The sequence below is a fragment of the Phaseolus vulgaris genome, chromosome 3 (assembly GCF_051622355.1).
Source record: "Phaseolus vulgaris cultivar YP4 chromosome 3, ASM5162235v1, whole genome shotgun sequence".
Classification (NCBI taxonomy): Eukaryota; Viridiplantae; Streptophyta; class Magnoliopsida; order Fabales; family Fabaceae; genus Phaseolus; species Phaseolus vulgaris.
In genome coordinates this window covers 38,682,545-38,701,743 of record NC_143500.1, presented here as the reverse complement: position 1 = coordinate 38,701,743, position 19,199 = coordinate 38,682,545, and the positions used below count along the sequence as shown (strand labels likewise).

The window sequence follows — 19,199 nt, the reverse complement described above, 5'->3', positions numbered from 1 at the left end:
ACTTCTTCTGTTTAGTCTTTCAAATTTTGTAACCAATTGGGTCCAATTCCACATTTATTGATTGGTAACGCGTCCTTATCACTCTTTAGTTCACCCCAATGGGCTTTTCCAACCCAAATTTCACCCTAAAAAGGGTTTTCTAATCCACTGGAATTGGAACCATAATCATCCACTCACTCACTTGATTAACACATAACAACTATTATTAAAACTTTCATTGGAATTAAAAAGGGAATTCATCGTATTGGAGTGCATTATTCTGTAATTTGTGAAAAGTCATTTCAACAAAAAAAAAGTTTTAATGTAGATTTATGTTGGTGGTTAAAATTACATGTTAATGTCATTAAATATTAGCATTAAAAGTAGTAAAACGAACTAAAAAGTAGGGATTACAAATTTCCTCTAAAATTAAGGTTTTTTTAATATTCATTAAACTTTAAGATATAAAAAAGTTAAATATGTTTTTTGTCCATATCAAACTTCAAACTTATTAAATACTTATAGTAACATAAACTATTAAAATGAGTTTTTACTAATGTTTTTTACATAACAAGTTAATTTATAACATTTATGTCACTCATCCCAGTTCATACTAAAAATATGTTTATCATGAAAAAAAAATTAACAAAAACTCATTTTAATAGTTTTCTTACTACAAATACAAGGAGGTTTAAAGTTCGGATTAGAGACGAACATCAATTTTAGTGAAAAACATAATTAACTCTTAAAAAATTGTCTAGTATATTGATTTTAAAAATTAATATATTTTATATTATGTAGACGGAATTATTCAAACTTTAAGTAGAAAACAGTATTGAATTAAATCATATTAATGCTAGGATAAATTTAACATATATTAGTTTAGTAAATATTTACAATTTAAAAGAAATTTAGTGACTATATATATATTTTATTTTTTTTATCGGTAAAAAATAAATAAAATAAAATGAGACATTTCAGGAGTGTTCTAATCTTTATACAAAACACCTAAAACAAGTTTTCTAACATCCTACAAAATATATATATATAAATCTACTCCAAACTTAATTATGAAACAAACATGAATTAAAAAATATCAATATTAATATAAATATCACGTATATTAATTTTAAAAATTATTGTATTTTATATTATTTTACATATAGTTGAGAAATTATTCTAATAAATTATTAAAAAATAAATTAGTGTTTGAGTTAAGAATAATGTTAGAGAACTAAAATAGAAATATCATAAGGAATTAAAACACATTATATTTTTTCCCTACTCTTACAAATTAAGATATGAAACAATTCATGGTTTTTCTGTTTCACGTATGATATTTAGGCACTACAACTAGTAAAATATGAATATCCTTTATATATTGCTTTTATTAATATAAATTTGAGATTTCTTTTTATGTTTGAGTTTGACTTAGTCACTCATAATTTATTTCCTTTTTTTTAGTAATATTTTTTCATATAATATTTATTTGATCAAACATAATTTTTTTTTTTAAATACTTCTTCAGCATAGGCCAATTATCGTCTTTGCATTCATAATTTTTATTTCTTTCATTGTTACACCTCTCCGCTTTTACTATCAAACAACCAATATGTAATTATAATACTATATTTGCTAATTTTTTTTTTCTAAATTTGCTATTTAAGTCGCGACTTTATTTTTTTAATAAAGTCATCACTTAAAGTCATAACTTCACTTTTTTAGTTATATTTTTAAATTATAGTAGTGTTGTTTTAAAAAATAATATATTTTTTTCAAAAATTAAGTTTATATTAATTATGTAGTGAAAGTGAGTCTTGTTCTTGTGAATTAAAAAAGAAAAAATAAATGAAATCAATTATACTAAATATTTTAAAGTATGTTATAAATGCAGATGATATTTTAAAATATACATGAATCGAAAATAATGTAGAAGTAACTATTAATTTTTAACATTGTAGGAATAACCATTTTACTTATTTTTATGTCATTTTTATTTAAAAAATTGTATCTTTTAATAAATACAAAATAATTTATATATTTATTTAATAAAATAATTAATTAAATAATTGCTTCTATTTTAAAATAAGTAAATAACTTTTTTTTTTCTAAAATAACAACCACATAATTCTTTTAATACTATTCTTACAAAATTATATATATTCGTTAAATTATAGTATCTTTGTATTTTTAATACTATTTTACAAATTTACATATATCCTTGAAATTATATTATTTAAATATTATACAAATATATGTATTTTCACTAGTATATATAGTTCAAACTTTGCAGTTTTAATATATCTAACTCAATTTTGTATTTTTAAGTTTTTTTATTTTGATTGTATGTTTTTTAGTATCATTAATTTCAACCTCACTTCTTAAGCATGTTTGTTTCGACATTACTCCTTAAGTTTCTTTAGTTTGACATTGTACTTTGATTATATGTGGCTCAACTTCATAGTTTTTTTAGCTTGATTTCACACTTGGAACATATTTAATTTGATAAAATTCTCAAACATCTAATAATGGAAGTATTTAATATAGTCTTAAATATTTTCTCTCAAATGATAAACTAGATTATCAAAAAACAAAGTATACAACACTTTTATATTGGTTTACATCAAACACATGAGTTACATCTAGTTCTAACTTAGACGACTTATTAAGACGTTCTACAAATATATTTTTTTATAAAACAAGTATACAAATTACTCTTATTTATAATAAATACACAAAACACTTCTAGTTAGTCTGTTTTGATCTTTTCTCAAGTCTACAACCTCAAATTTTTCACAAGAACAAACAATTTAAAATCCAATGCCCTCCCACATACACTTAAAACACTTAGACATAATTATTTAAGCTGAGAATTTAGTGTATGTCTCATGTGTTCTTCATGACCTACTTGAGTATTCTCATATAAGCATTATGATATTATTTTCGTTGCGTTCAAACTTCAAGTTATCCCATTGATATTGTGATCCTTATTTATTACACAAAACTAATGTTTCATGACTTGATTAGTGTTGATAAAAGACAAAATTGAAATGTTGATTTTCCTTTGAAATTGTAAAACTAAAATTCTATTTTCGTATATGAATTGCACTTAGTTAATTAATGCTATTTGAACATGTAGACTTATTAATTATACCTTTGTTTTAATTATAAAAAAACATTTATGTTATAGCTTATTACATATAGGTAATACATTACATGAATAAAGTTATGTATCATCTAACATTAATGGATGATGTATGATTATTGGTAGGTCTAATGAGCTACAACTTGCATGCATCACACATTAAAAAGTTCATAAGAATATAACATATATAAGTTACATTCAATATTTGTTATCATCAAAACACTTTAGAGGGTTACTTTAGTGGTCCTCAACAAGTTAGAGAGTTTAGGTCTCAATAATTTCTAACTTGGTTTCACTTTTTTTAGCCTCTCCTCACTTCACGACTTAAACATTTCTAGCCTCACTTTACACCTCTAGCCTTTTAACCAGCCTTTGCACCATGAACATATTTAGCCTAATTTTAAACCTTAAACATCTATAGTTTTGTTTCACATATTTATTACTCACGTTCGGGTTTTGGGCATATATAGCTTAGTTTCACACTTTGAACATATTTAAATTGATTTCATGCCTAGAGCAAATGTAGCTCAATTCACACGTATAACATCTTTGACTTTATTTTATACATATAACTTGACATTTTATCTTTATCATATTAAGTTGGACCCCATGGCTATAATATTTTTAACTCAACTTTGAACTTATAACATATTGACTCCATGCTTAGAGATATAAGTAGCTTAATCGACACCTAAAACATTTTCAATTCTGTGCATGTAATGTCTTGTAATTCAACATTGTGTCTTTGACATATTAAGCTAGAACTTGTGGTCATAACATTTTTAACTTGTTTTCAAACTTATAACACCTTTAGCAAACTTTATGCATTTAGTGTCTCTAGCTCAACTTCACAACTTCAAGATATTTAACTTAGTTTCATGCCTTAGACATGTCTAACTTGACTTTGTGCTTTGAGCAATGTTTTATTAACAAGTCACTCTACTTGAATTTCATAAGTTAAATATCGAGATTTTTTTAAACATAAGCATCAAGCTTCAACAATAAAGGCATAGAGTCACAACACCTATTTTTACCTAGTACAGATACCATGATATTAATTAAGAAAGATGCACAACACATTCTACCAAATGAAAACATTAAGTTACACTAATGTTCCAACCTCAAGTCCACTAAGATAATACTCTTAAGATCAATTAATCAATTACCATATTTAATGTATTGTCAACTTTGATAATTGTCCTTAAAACCACAAACTTCAACATCTAAAACTTTTAGTCAAGGTTAAGTTATACTAAACATGACTCCATATTATATTATAACACAACACAACATAATCTAAACATTACCTTGTAAGAAGATGGATGACAAATCAAGTTATTCACTTTAAAAGGTTTGCAATATCAAACTAAATATTTAAGATAATACCTTAATTTTTTTTTAAAAAAAGTTATTGAAATAAACATCTCACATTCAAATTGACTTATTCACATAGATTTAATCATTAAATTTAATTTTTATACTGTGTCAATTTCATACATATGTAACCATAACATTAAAATGAGTTTTACACAAGCTTCAAATCTTAGAATTTAGTTTTCATGATGGATGCTTTTAGTTTTTAAGTTATTGATTATTTATTATTCAATTTATTAGTTTGTTGCTGTTTTTCTTTATTAAAATAATCACCAAACAACGTAATGTTTCAATACAAGTCTAATTATTTTAAGAATTCAAGAAGTAACTACAAAAATATAATTTAAAAATTTATATAAAGGAGTAACTGAAATATAAGGTTATCTGTATTTATACTTTAAAGAATAACTATTTTTTTCTCAGGAGCACACTATTAAAACAAGAAATCAATGTAATCTGAAATTAAAAATTTAAAACTAATTTTAGTTTATAAAAAAGTAAAACTTTAAAACTAAGAATCACCCTGGACTTGACCTTATTATTCAAGTTAAGTGCTTTGGTACTAATAAATAATTTATGTGTTTTTTTCATTATTATAAAGATAATAGTGCAATAATATTTTAAAATAAGAACTAAATTAAATTATTTTTTTAATATTTTTAAAATAGGTTTTTCTAATTTTCTTAAATTCAACCTCTATCAACATGTTATAATCCCAAGGAGTAAGTTGTTTAAAATAAATCATCTTTGTGGATAATGTTTTCTGATTTTTGTAAGAAAATGGTACAATTTGTTTTATTAGATAATGAATAATTTTTTTTATTTAGTTATGTAGGTAAGTTGTGTCTTATTAATACATGTATATTTTTTAAATAAATCATGTTTATTATAGTTTTTTTTGATCTTTTAACACAATATTTCAGTAAATTACACCTTGAAATAAATGTTTTAAATCCATACTATTAAATTAACACAAATTATTTACAAATATCAACATTGTTTATTTATTTGCGTGATATCCAAAAATATAGAATCATAACATAAAACAAATATTCCTAAAATACAGGCTATTGAATTCAAGCTATTTAATTTATATTTTTTCACAAATTTTAACTTATTTCTTAATACCATCAACTTATCTATCTAAATATTCTTAATGAGGTGAAGAAAAAATATATAATAACTTCAAATGTAAAATGAAAATGTTTTTTAAAATTCTATTGAATAATTCAAAATTATTATATAACAAATGTAACATCTAAAATGTTGATGGATAATTTTTTAACCCATCAGTTTTATTTAATATTAAACAATTAAGAGAAGGAAAAATATTAAATTTATAATATATTTTACTTAAATAACGCCTTTTTACCATTAATACAAGTTAAATAGTAAAATAAGTAATATAATTAAATATCCTTACATGATAGTATATTCGTGTGTACACATATGTTAAACTCGAATACATTTATTAGATTGGGTGACATTTATTTTCTATTTGTAAATTGAAAAAAAAAACTCAATACATATTTTCATAAAGAACCTGTAATATTATAAAATTTTAACTTAGAACAAAAATACAAATGTATTTTTTTTCAGTAACATTATCTGAAAACTGATTTCATGAATTCAAACTTATACTGTATATTTTAGTTATGAAAATAATAATAAAATAAAGATAATGAATTTTGATTTCAATAATCACATATTTTTATTCTCTTTTTGGTGAGAATGATTTAGTTTCCGTAATGGAAGATAAGAAAAAGTCAAAATAGATCAGAACTTTGACCACGCGGTTTAGATAGAGTGACTCAATTAAATTAACACGACCCAAAATTTTAACGACTATATACTCAGTTTTGGGCCCAAGCCCAGACCCTACCACCCATAATTGTGGTGATATACATAGAGAGAGAATTTAAATTAATAAAGGAAATATAAGAAAAAAGAAAAGGCAAAACAGTGGTGTAGGGTTTTAGTAGACACAAGGTTCAGCTATTACTCCTCTCTCCAGAAGCCGAACCCCTCTGCAGCTTCTTTTCTCTTTCTCTTCTCTTCTTCGCTGTTTCAGTTCTTTCTCTTCCAAATTGAAGCTTCTAGAAGTACATCAATGACGGAAACATCATTGATCGAAATAGAACCTCCGAATCCGTTGGATCCTTCAACCAGTGCCATCACTCCCTTACCGAGAAAAATTGTCTTTATTCCTGTCAAGAAGCCATTTAAGGGTTTCTCCCATGATTTTCACATAGAAACCCTAAATCCTTCCTCTTCCGAACCTGGAATATCCGGTTCCACTCCCAAGAAACGCGACTCTTCGGAATTTGAGATTGGCTTGGATCCGGAACTTACCTTTGGAATTACCTTCCGCAGAATAGTGAGTTCAATTTCGTTTCAGAATTTGAGATTATACTTTTGTATGTAATTAGGAACTTTTGTTCTTGCCAGGGATTTTTTTTTTTTTATTTCTTGTAGCGAATCCCTTGAACTACGAAAAAAAAACATAATAGTTTTGTATTATGGGTATTGAATGGCTTCTGCATGTTTTAGTTTTTATAATTTTTTAGTACTGAGATGCTGTTCATAATTTTCAGGGTGCTGGATTGCGCAATTTGGGGAACACTTGTTTTCTCAATTCAGTACTACAGTGTTTGACATACACAGAGCCTTTAGCAGCGTATCTTCAAAGTGGGAAGCATAAAACTTCATGTGAGCAACTTTACACTTAGTGTGATTATTTCGATGAGAATTCTTTGTTAACTGTTATTTGTGTTTTGGTGTGCTAGAGCTTGATAAAATTAGTACAGTTGAACAATGTAATGTTTTATTTAGATTTTTCAATTTTTTTCTTTTAGTTGGCTGTTATGCATATGTATGAAAAAACTGAGTTTCTCATTATATTGTGCAATTACTGTAGGTCGCGTTGCCGGATTTTGTGCTTTGTGTGCCATACAGAATCATGTTAGTCGGGCACTGCAGTCAACTGGGAGAATATTATCCCCAGAGGATCTGGTTGGAAATCTACGATGTATCCTTATGATTCATTGTTTGATTTATGGGTAGAAAGTATTTTTTTTATTTATGAATGGAAAATTATGATTCATTTCTTCTATTTCATCATCATTATCATCATCATCCTAGACACTTGATAAGAGGTAGATCACCGTTGCTCAATGAGCAGAAGAGAATGTTGCCATGGAGATTTTAAACAGTGAAACTTAACATCTCTCCATATAAATGTATCAGAAAATAACTTGGCTGCTTACTCTAGAGTAATACGAGGATTGATTTTTTGACATTTATTTAAAAGAAATATTTGTCCTTATGCTTATTCTTAGAAGTTTCTCTATTACATTACCTTTATCATATTTTGAAAGTGAAAGAATAATTTAACAGTATTAGAGAGTTTATCATTCTTTAGCTGATAAGGTGATAAGGTTAGACAAGTTATACTTTACTATATCTAAATTTAAGAACTAGATTTTATGTGCTTCTCTGTTAGATGAGGCATAATACTGTTAGCTAGAGTGGTTGTTATATTTTTTAGACAATAATCACTATTTACTGTCTCCTATTTTTATTAGCTTGAAATTTGTAATTCTTAACATTAAATTAGGTATATCACGAAATTTTCGAAATGCAAGGCAGGAGGATGCACATGAGTATATGGTGAACTTACTTGAGTGTATGCATAAATGTTGTCTTCCTTCTGGAGTACCAAGTGAATCTCCTGGTGCTTATGAGAAAAGTTTTGTCCATAAAATCTTTGGTGGTCGTCTCAGGAGTCAGGTATTTGTTTCTTGCTTCATGGTGAAATTTCTGAGGAACGTCATTATTAATTGAGCTAGGATTCACAGAAATGCACAGAACAGAGATACGATATGACATGCACATTGGGATATGACCAATTTTAAAAAATCAAAGGGGATGGTACTCATATAAAATTAATCTAGTTTTAGGCTTAAATATATTTTCATATCCTGAAATATTGTCATGTTTTCCATTTTGTACCTAACCTTTTTTTGGTTGATTTTTATCACCATATGTATTTGTTGTTTTTTCTGTAGTTAATTTATTTTATTATCTGTAAAATATATATTTATTTGTTTTAGAATCTATAATGTATTGTTTATTTTGAATTAGTAAACTTGAAATATCTTGATAGGGACTTAAAGAAAATGATGTACATCTAACATGAACCAAAATAAAATAGTATTTTACCAGGATTGTTTCAAATAAAAGGTTGAAGTTAAAAAAATAAAATAAAATTCTAGAGGGGCTAAAGAGCAAACAAAGTTTTTAAGGACCAAAGATAAAATATGATTATAATTCAAGGACCAACTACATATTTAAGCCTCAATTTTACTAAATGAAGATTTTAGATTATATGAAAGTTCTTATTTTTAAATGTACCCTATAAATCAAATACTAGGAAAATGTTCAAAGTTGTCTTATTATTGTATAATTCCAAGTTGTATCAGTATACAAGTTTTAATATGAATACTTCATTACAATAATTGAAAAATTCCTTGGTTGCTTTTGCAGGTGAAATGTCACCAGTGTTCTTATTGCTCTAACAAATTTGATCCTTTCTTAGATTTAAGTCTTGAAATATTCAAGGCAGATTCATTGCAAAAAGCACTTGCAAATTTCACCGCTGCAGAATGGTTGGATGGAGGGGAGAGAGAATACCATTGTCAACGATGCAAACAGAAAGTTAGGGCTCTTAAACAGCTAACAATTCATAAGGCACCTTATGTGCTTACTATTCACTTAAAGCGGTTCCATGCACATGATCCTGGACAAAAGATTAAAAAGAAGGTTAATTTTGGCTGTGCACTGGACTTGAAACCTTTTGTCAGTGGCTCATATGTAAGTACAATAAAGTATATTTTTTAAATTGATATGAATTATCTTATTTTCTGTGCTAGTACCTCTATTTTCTTTTTGGTGTGATAAATTCATAAATATATATGTAATATTTGTTTTTGCATGGGTTTACTATGCTCAAAAGGACATACACAGTAGAATTCATGTGTTTCTTGTTTTGAAATAAGTGACATGCAGTTTGACTGTTATGTGTTTCTAACTTATTGTGTATTAATGTTAGGTTTCTTACTTTCAATCTTCTTCCATTTGGCAGGATGGAGATGTGAAGTACTCTCTATATGGGGTTCTGGTTCATTCCGGTTCCAGCACTCATTCTGGACACTATTACTGTTATGTTCGCACTTCAAATAACATGTGGTATACTTTGGATGATAACCGGGTACTGAAAATGTGCTTTATAGTTTTTTTTTTTTTCTGTTCACGATTCCTGCATAACTTGTTAAATAATTGTTCAATGAATGAAATCTTTCTAGGATTGGGGTTAATAAAGCAAGACACAATTTTTTTTTTATTGAAGTCAATTATTTTTATCATTTTAACTAAATTTGCACTGTTGCAACAGGTAAGTCATGTCAGTGAACGGGAAGTTTTAAATCAGCAAGCATACATGTTGTTTTATGTTCGTGACAGAAAAAGTATTGTTCCAAGAAAGCCTGTTGACATTGCTAAGAAGGAAAATGTGAAGAGTAATGTGAATGGAAATAAAGAATCTTCAACTTCAAGCCATGTATTGATGGAGTATCCAAATGTTCCTGCTGAAAACAAATTTTGTACTGAACCATTTTTGACTGAAGAGGAAAAAAAGAAAATGTCAAATGTTGACTCATCAACTTCTGTGAAGGACGCTCTTGTTCATCATAGTGTCATATTAGAAGAAAACCTGATGCAAAGTAAAAAACATGGATCTGAGCTTCCTTCCAATACACAGGCACATGATTTACCAGATGGGCTCTCTGTGGCTAAAGCAGAACTTGGATGCCTGTCATCATTAGGCCACTCTGGAAAGGATTATAGTCTCCATCATAATTTGAAAGGTTTAGCTGCTCCAGTTGGAGAAAAAGTTTATTTGTGTAAGGAGAATATAATTTCAAAAGAGGACATTATGGATTCTCCTTCATTAGTGCCATTATCCACTAATTCACATACTTGTGAACTTGCTACTGATGGAAAATCTCAGTCTACGAAGGTAAATAATTTCAGTATTTTCCAATATTTTACTTGTTTCTATTTCAGTTTTGTAGATTACTGAACTATCTTCACTTAGATTGTTAATAAAGTTAATGACGATGCATCTCAAGATTCAAGCACAAATATTACTATATGTATCTATTGTTCTGAGCCTGAATTATTTATGTGTTGACTTTTATTTTTTTTAGCCTGGAACTTCTGCAACTGGTTTGGTGTGTGAGCAAACAAGTAGTAAGGTGAATGGAGATCTGGTTGGTTCTCAGGGACTGCATCCTAACGAGTCAGTAAATAGATCATTGAATTCAGAAGAACGTGATCAAAAGTCTGTGAAAAAATTGAAAAAGAAGTTCCTTAAGTATCAGGTATCTGGTATGCATCTTCGTCCAATATTCCTATACATGACATACTTGGGCCCACGGAAGAGGAATAAAAAAAAACATAAACGCCTCACTTTGAGTAAGAAAAATCCAAACAAGGACAAATTGGATAAGCTTGCTTTCTCATCAGAAGATTGCAAACCATCTACACGTGGAAAAACTGATGAATATGTTTGTGTGTCAAGTTGTTCTGAAAGTAAAGCAACAAAGGCTGGCTATAGATCTGGTGATAATGTTAAATCTAATGATGAATCTCTGACAGAAAATAGTGTTGAAGGAGAATTTCGGAAGAGAGTTGATCGGAACTGTGCTGTGCTTGCATCAATGACACAAATTGAAAGTATATCTGGGAGTGGTTCAGTAGTAAATCAACTTAAAGCTAGACAGGCTACTAATATACAAGATAGTAGAAGAGATCAAATGCATAATGGTTTAATGAGTATGCTCACCCGAGGTCTGGAGGAGACAGTTGGTAAGCTTTCATAAATATTTCCCTTTAAGTTCTGTCTGGCAAGATACGGAAAATATTTGTTCCACACCCTTTGGTTTTGTTCTTATTCTAGTACTGTGTAAGAGGAAATTGCTTAATTGTTTGTGCTGTCTTTGGATAATAATATATTTTTTTATGGTCAATTATATATGTCTGCTTGTACATTTTAGCATATAGAAATATACTACACAAGTTGATTTTTGTGTTAATACTAGTCCACCTGTTCATGCTCTGTTAGTGTTGATTGTTTGACCTGGTGCCTTAATATCCACTATTGCTTTTTGAAAAAAAAGGAATCTTGTGGTTTATCAGATTTCTAGAATTGATTAATTTAAAATTTTGAAGTACCCTTTTTTGGCTCGAGAATTCATAGAGTGGTATAGTTTTTTTTTATAATTTTCCTGTCAATAAAATCTCAGTCATATTGAGGAATGACAAACTTGCTCACTTGTTTCAAATCTCACCTTCATTCACTTCTCTCTATTCATGAAACCCATTCACTGCTGAGTGGTTTTTTCTATGCTGTGGGGGCAATAGCAGCTGTGTCAATATTCACATGTTCCTAAATTATAGTATTAGTTATATGTAGGTAATGTGGGATGAAAGTGCTTAGTTTCGAGGATTTTATACATAATAAATGTTATGATTAGATATCAATGAATGCTGAATGCTTCAAGTAAACCAATCAAATGTTTTCTGTATTTGTGTAATCAAAATGTTACTTTGAAGATGATCTAGATTGTTCTGCATGTATTTAATGTTTATCCATAGTAAAACTAGCCACTTCAATTAATAATAGTCAATTTGTTATCTAATGGTTTTGTAAAGTTGAATTAGTCCCTGCTCTCTCTTTCTCTGCACCTATGAAAGTCTGGCACCTTTTTGTTTGGTATATAACAACATCCCTATTCTTTATCTGGATACAGTTGCACGTTGGGATGATATAGAATTACCATCATCACGGCCCTTGGAGTCAAAGAATGACAAGTTTGTCAGCATTGGATATATTGGGGATGAATGGTGAGCTCAGCTATACATTGTTTCTTTCTTGGTTATTATTTGTAGTAACGTGGACTGTTATTAATTTGCATTTTTCGAAGGCTTTACCTTTTCACTATCTGTTAAGATTTATCTTTTCCAAGATTTATGTGTTTAGAAAACATTTTCTATTTAATAGGATGCGATGTATGCTTTTAAATAGTTGAGATGCACGTGATCCATTCCTTTTGCTAATAATAATTTGTACATTGAGTTCAAGTGTACAAAATATGGTTTCCATGGCTTTGAAACAGGAGCTGTTACCCGCCACAATATTTTGAGTTTTGATGGGGGATGGGGCTTAGGATTTGTTATTGCTGTGTTGCTGGAACCATTTTGATCCAAAACTTTTGCATATATTTACAAATTTGTATCTTTCTGCCCCAAAAATTGCAGGGATGAAGAATATGATAAAGGGAAGAGGAAGAAGATAAGGGGCATCAAACATAGCTTTGGTGGGCCAAATCTTTTCCAAGAAATTGCTATTGAGAAGTCGAAGTCCAAAAGGGCAAAGTTGGACCAATCTTGTTCAGGGAATCCTCCATTTAGGATATGATGTCCTAACTATTTGCCTGCTATTGTCTGCGGGCATCTTTTGTAGCAATTTTGTCAAACGCTGAAAGTGTAACGAAGAGAGCACCTACCTACCTTATTCTTTTCCCCGGTACAAATTTTTTAGCTGGATCGCATGTCTTTGTGACAGAGGCGCAGAGGGTTGGGGTTTTATGCACTTGTGTTCATGTTCAAATTATCTCATTTTCAAACTGTATTTCTGTTGTATTAGCTGCATGCCGTAGCTCTGAAATTTTGTTCATGGATTTAAATTTGTTAACACATTCTGTACTTCAAATTTATTACTAAGTGTGTAACGTCTACTGAACTTGTACTTTGCTTTTGGTTTAAGTTTGGATTGGGTACTAGAATGGCATGTACAATTAATTTATAGGAAGATTTGTTTAATAAATTATACACTAATTCATAAATGTAAGGGCTTTCGTTTGGATTACGCAGAATAAATTGCTTATCGATTAATAAATTAAATTTTAATACAGAAAATGGGATGATTGAAAAAGGTAGTATAAAGTTTAAAAAATAATGCGAAAATTTATAATGGTTTATTAATTATAAAGGCTAAAGTAATATGAGAATAACAGAAAGTACTCCGTGAATCATCGGTAGAAATATATATGCATTTGTTTTTTTTCTTTTTTCCCCATAAGGTTGTGCTTAATTTGAAAACTTTTCTAAAATAAAAGGAATATTCAGTTTTGAATTAATGAATTAAAAGAGGAATTTTGTTTAACTGATTCTCGTTCATAAATGTAATCACAACTTAACAGTGCCGGTTAGTTTTTTATAGTAATTTTTTTATTCCTAAAATACAATATTAGAGTTTATTTTGAAAGGTTTTGGTCAAATCTCAATTATTTTCATGAGGAATGTAGAAATTTAACTTTCCTTTATTAAAATAAAAATTTTACTTTAAAAAAATACTCGTTAAATTTATTTTCACGAGTAATGTAGAAATTTAGCTTCCTTAGCTAAAATATTTGTTTTACTAAATAAACACTACAACACTCTTGTTAAAAATTTTAATTTAATGTGACAATAAATTGAATATTTTTATTTCAAGAAATTACAGAACATTTCCAGAAATATTTTGACTAATCAAACAAAGAAACTCCAAATTTACTTTCCATGACACGTGATTTTTTTATATGAAAACAAAAATTCTTCAATGCTCAATATGATTTAGAATCAATCATTACATGTTTTATATCTATTTTTCTTTTATTTTCATCAAACGATTTTAGAAAGATTTTTTTTTCACTTAATTTTTTTAATTTTCCTTTCTAACAAAAAAATGAGACAGAAGTTCAATTGTGTTCGGTTATCATTGATTTACCCTTCATGCTGTGCTCGACAAACTAAAGTTGTGAGACGATGAATCAACCACCATACACATGTTCTTCCTCCCATTTTTAAACCCCTTCCCCAATTTTTAGGAATGATCCATAGGATGCTAACTATTACCCTAAAATAATAACAAGATCCCTAAAATAATGAATGTGATAAGCCCAAGAGCCTAGGTCCAAGAGGACTAGTAAGAAACTTACTCACCTCAATGATTTTGTCAGAAAGATCTGGGTTGAAGCTTCTTCCTCCACCTCCATCAAGAAGCTCAAGAACAAGAAGAACTGATAGAGAATAATGGAAGACTGTGACAGCAGAGTTTGCTATAATTACCATTTTTTTTATTTTCCCTTATTTTTTTATTTTCCGTTACTTAGAACTATAGATTGTCAAAGATTGGTGATTGTATAATCTGGATCATGAATTAAAGAAAAGCAAAAAAAAAAAGGTTACATTTTATTAATTCTTAGCTGTTAGTTTTTGGGAGTTTCATTGTCCTCCAATTCAAGGAATTTTAATTTGTTTTTTTGAGAAAATGGAAATTTTAATTTGATCTCTAACTTGGTAAAAAAATAATAATTCATTTAATCTTTTGAAATCTTTAGTTTCCTTTTTTTTTTCATTTTAAATGGTTTTTATGTGTGGTTTTCATGTATCTGAGATTTAAACTCCTGGATGTATATTAGTCTACATTGATATGCTCAATTTGCAAACAAGGTATATGGATAACTCTTTTTAGGAGTAACTCAACTTTTCAAAAAATTTATAATTTTGAATTTTTTTTCTAAAAAAACATAATATAAAAAGCGACTTAAATTGTTAAGTTATTTTGAGAGAACAAAATATTGTATATATAATATTTATAATTTCGTGTTGAATCGAATCTTCAATTAGATGCTTATTATTGAATTAATGATATTATTTATTTTGACCAGTTTTTTAAGGAATATTATAGAAAGAGATGCTGTAGTGATGAAATAGAGATTATACAAGTATATATATATATATATATATATATATATTTTTTTTTTTATATATATATTTTTTTAAAATATATATATATATATATATATATATATAAGGTTTATATAAATGTTTTAAAGTTGAGATAAATTGTGTGTACGTGATATACATAATTTAATAATAAACCTTTAAAAAATTATTTTTATTACTTTAAACATATCTTGTATTGTTTGATTATGTTTGAAAATTCGTTATTGTGAGAATAATATGAGTATTTGAATATTTTGATTGGAATGAAATAAAGTTGTGTGTCGGTTGAAAAAGATTGAATGTTTGATTAAAATTGAATTTAAAGTGGTATATTTTAATTTACATTGAAGATAAGACGATTAAAATAAAAAATTTCCCCTCTTAATTTTTCGTAACTTTCTTTTTATTTGATTTCTTGAATTTAAATGAGATTATATGATATTATAATTAATTGTATACTATGTTTAGCAAAGTATGTGTTATGAATTATGTGAATTTTATTTTATATTGAGATTCTGGAAATAATTGTATTTAGATATTAAAAATAATATGGATTATATGAATTGATTAGGTGTATGTATAAAGTTTATGAATTGATATATATTTATAATTAAGGAATAAGTGTATATGATGATATGCTACATGAACCATTATTATAAAGAAAATATCTTTATTTTATTTTCTATTATTTAAATTTACATATATTAGGATACTATGTGGTAGGTGGTGAATGAAATAAGAGTGATTTAGATTCGTAGAACACGTATGGATGAAATGTTAAATTTAAAAAATATTTGTTGGATTTCTAACCATTCTAACACGATTCTAACCTAATTTTTAAAAGAAAAAATACATTAATTCTTTAAAAATTCAAACTTATTGTACAAATTTTTAGTATGATTATAAAAATAAGAAACAAATCCTTTTGAACCAGCCATGAAAAACATATTTCTGCTAAAAAAAATTGAAATATACTTATGTACATAAATTTTTATTGTCAATTTATATAATTTATAAATTATATAATATATAAATTTGTGTCATCATATCCTACATTTTAAATTATACATATTTCTGTTTTCATATCCATATCATATTAATGTTCGAGTTAATGTGTACTGCATAGTTCTTGCACTATTGTTTTATGAGATTTTGTGCATAAAAAAATTACTCTAATCATGAGATTAAAATTACGAAAAGAATATACTAGATATATGTTAATATATAGTGAAACATGCTTAATATAATTATTGATGATATATTTATGAAAATAGATGGTCTTAAAGTTGATTTTGATTTTAAGTATTAAGTAAAAAAATCTATTAATATAAATGAGATATTTTTGCTTCACTAGTTATTTAAATTACATATATTAAGGTTTTAAGTAATGAAAACTTTTATACCATTTATTATGATACTTTATAAGAAAGACTTACTACCTTCATGTTAATATAAAAAAAAAAAAAAACTTAGAATGAATACGCATTAAGTCATCTTAATATCATTGGAGATAAAATTGAGAATTTTATGTTAATGTTAAATTATGAGTGAGGTTTAATTTATACTTATTAAGAATTTTTTATATTAATAATATATTATGATAAGAATTATGTTATTAAATAGAATAATTTTATTTAATAATTTATAATTATTCATAATGAAAAGCTATTAATGTTATAAATAGTTGAAATTAGTTTATTTCTATGACTGTCATAACAATTCGCATCATAGGAAATCAGATATTATTATTTGTAGCATAAAAATCTTTATAATTTTATTATTTCTAAACTAATTTAAAACTTCTAATGTTTCAAAGTACTTAAATTTTAAGAATTTTTTTATGATGTATTAAGATTAAAAATAAAAAACTATTAAATTGTAATTATTATTTTTACATCAAAATCAATAAACTCTTATATTACACCAAAAATTTATTTTTCAAATTTCACTAAAAAAAATCATTAAATATAAACTAATTTTAAAAATAAAATAATAATTAGTTACTATATTAAATAAATTAAACACTATAAAGTATTAAAAAATTGATATTTAAAGTAATTTTTATTATTAATAAATAATTTTTAAATTGATATTTTACAAACTATTTATTAATAATAAAAACTATTTTAAATATTAATAATTTTTTTAATTTTCAAAATAGTATATAATTTAGTTAATATAGTGATTAATTATTTTTAATTTTTAAATTAGTTTTTATTTATAATTTTTTTTAGTTTTTCTTAAAAAAATTATATAACTAAAACGAGTTTAGACTTTAGTGACAATGATTGAAAAAAACAACTATGTTTAATAAATTAAATTGAGATCTTTGATCATTAAAAATGTTTCTTTATAAGAAAAAAAAAGTAAAAAAAAAACTGTTTATATTATGAATTAGATTTTTATTATTAAATGTAGATATATTTATTATCAGGCTCTTACATATGTGTGACTCTAATAACTTAATATTTTATAAAAAAAATTAAATACCAACCTTTTTATATTAAACTGAAACACAATTTGTGTTCTCATCTTGTGAATAATATCCTTCACTTTCACTATATTTTTAATATTAAAAAATTATTTTTATCTCAAAATGTGTTCTATACATAATTTAAAATTAGCCATTTTAATTTAGTTATTTTCTAAATTTGAATTACTTTTATTTTATTTTAATTAAAAAGTTAATAAATATACAAAATACCTACAAATTTAGCTATCAATGTTAAAGGGACAAGACAAAACTTATGATATCATCACGACATTCATTTATATTTCTTAAACTGTGTTTCATGAATTATTAAGTTAATTTGATTCTTCGCAACTTTATCAAAGGCAATTGTCATTTTACCTTAATCTTTTAGGTCTTTCTAGTAATATTATACGGGCCCTTACAAATATACATAACTATAAAAAATAAAAATTCATAAATAATTATTTTAAATAAAAAATTAACGTAAAATACAAAATTAAATGTATTTAATTTTCTATATTTAAATAGTTTTGTTAACTGATTAATTACTGTTGATTTGTAAACGTCCCATTATGCTAAAAGCAGGTATAGAAACTAAAAAAACCCATAAAATAAATAAATAAAAACTAATTTAATTTGGTATGAAAATTGGTAATACAAGTATTAAGAAAATAAATTTTAGAAAGACACCTGACTTTAATTGAAATTCACACAAGTTAGCATGGTTTTATGAATTGAGAAACATTTTGTAGAAGATCAAATAATGACTTCTCCTATCTTTAATCATGAACTGTACTATGATGTTTGAAAATAGTGTAAGAATGCTCTCAAGTATTTCAACCTTCTTATATACTCCTTCATCTCTGCCATGCATCATTTCTTTTTCTACCAAACACAAACTTTGACCACATATTCATCTTTACATGGAATATTTCATAACACTCTCTTTTTTATCTTTATTAATAAAATAAAATAAAATACATTTTTCCTCTTGTAATATAGATTTTTGTTTCTAATACTTCAAACTTAGATTTTCTGGATGTTTATATTAAAGAAATTATTAAAATATGTTATTATTCTTTTTTACTTAACAAATGAATTTTCAACATTAATTATATTATAACATTCACGTCACTAATAAAATATGAAATATTTTAATATCTTAGTTTATATTTATATTTGAAATTCACCTAACACATAAAATAATTTGAAAACGATTTACTCTAATAATTTTTTTATTATATGTATCATATATTTATATATATTTATATTGTCTAAAGAACATAAAAATCAATTTTACGTAAAAATATATAAACGAAAAATATATTTAACTCAGTA

At 26.2% G+C, this 19,199-nt stretch overlaps 1 protein-coding gene across 1 annotated transcript; it reads left to right on the top strand.

The window, feature by feature from the left end:
• Positions 1 to 6,376: 6,376 nt before the first annotated feature.
• UBP23 (ubiquitin-specific protease 23) lies at positions 6,377 to 13,361 on the top strand. Its single transcript, XM_068608104.2, has 10 exons — positions 6,377 to 6,875; positions 7,093 to 7,207; positions 7,416 to 7,526; positions 8,115 to 8,287; positions 9,044 to 9,370; positions 9,642 to 9,767; positions 9,951 to 10,574; positions 10,765 to 11,425; positions 12,370 to 12,463; positions 12,878 to 13,361. The coding sequence occupies exons 1-10, from the start codon at positions 6,609 to 6,611 to the stop codon at positions 13,035 to 13,037; spliced, it is 2,658 nt and encodes an 885-aa protein (XP_068464205.1). The 5' UTR covers positions 6,377 to 6,608; the 3' UTR covers positions 13,038 to 13,361.
• The last annotated feature ends 5,838 nt before the right edge of the window (positions 13,362 to 19,199 follow it).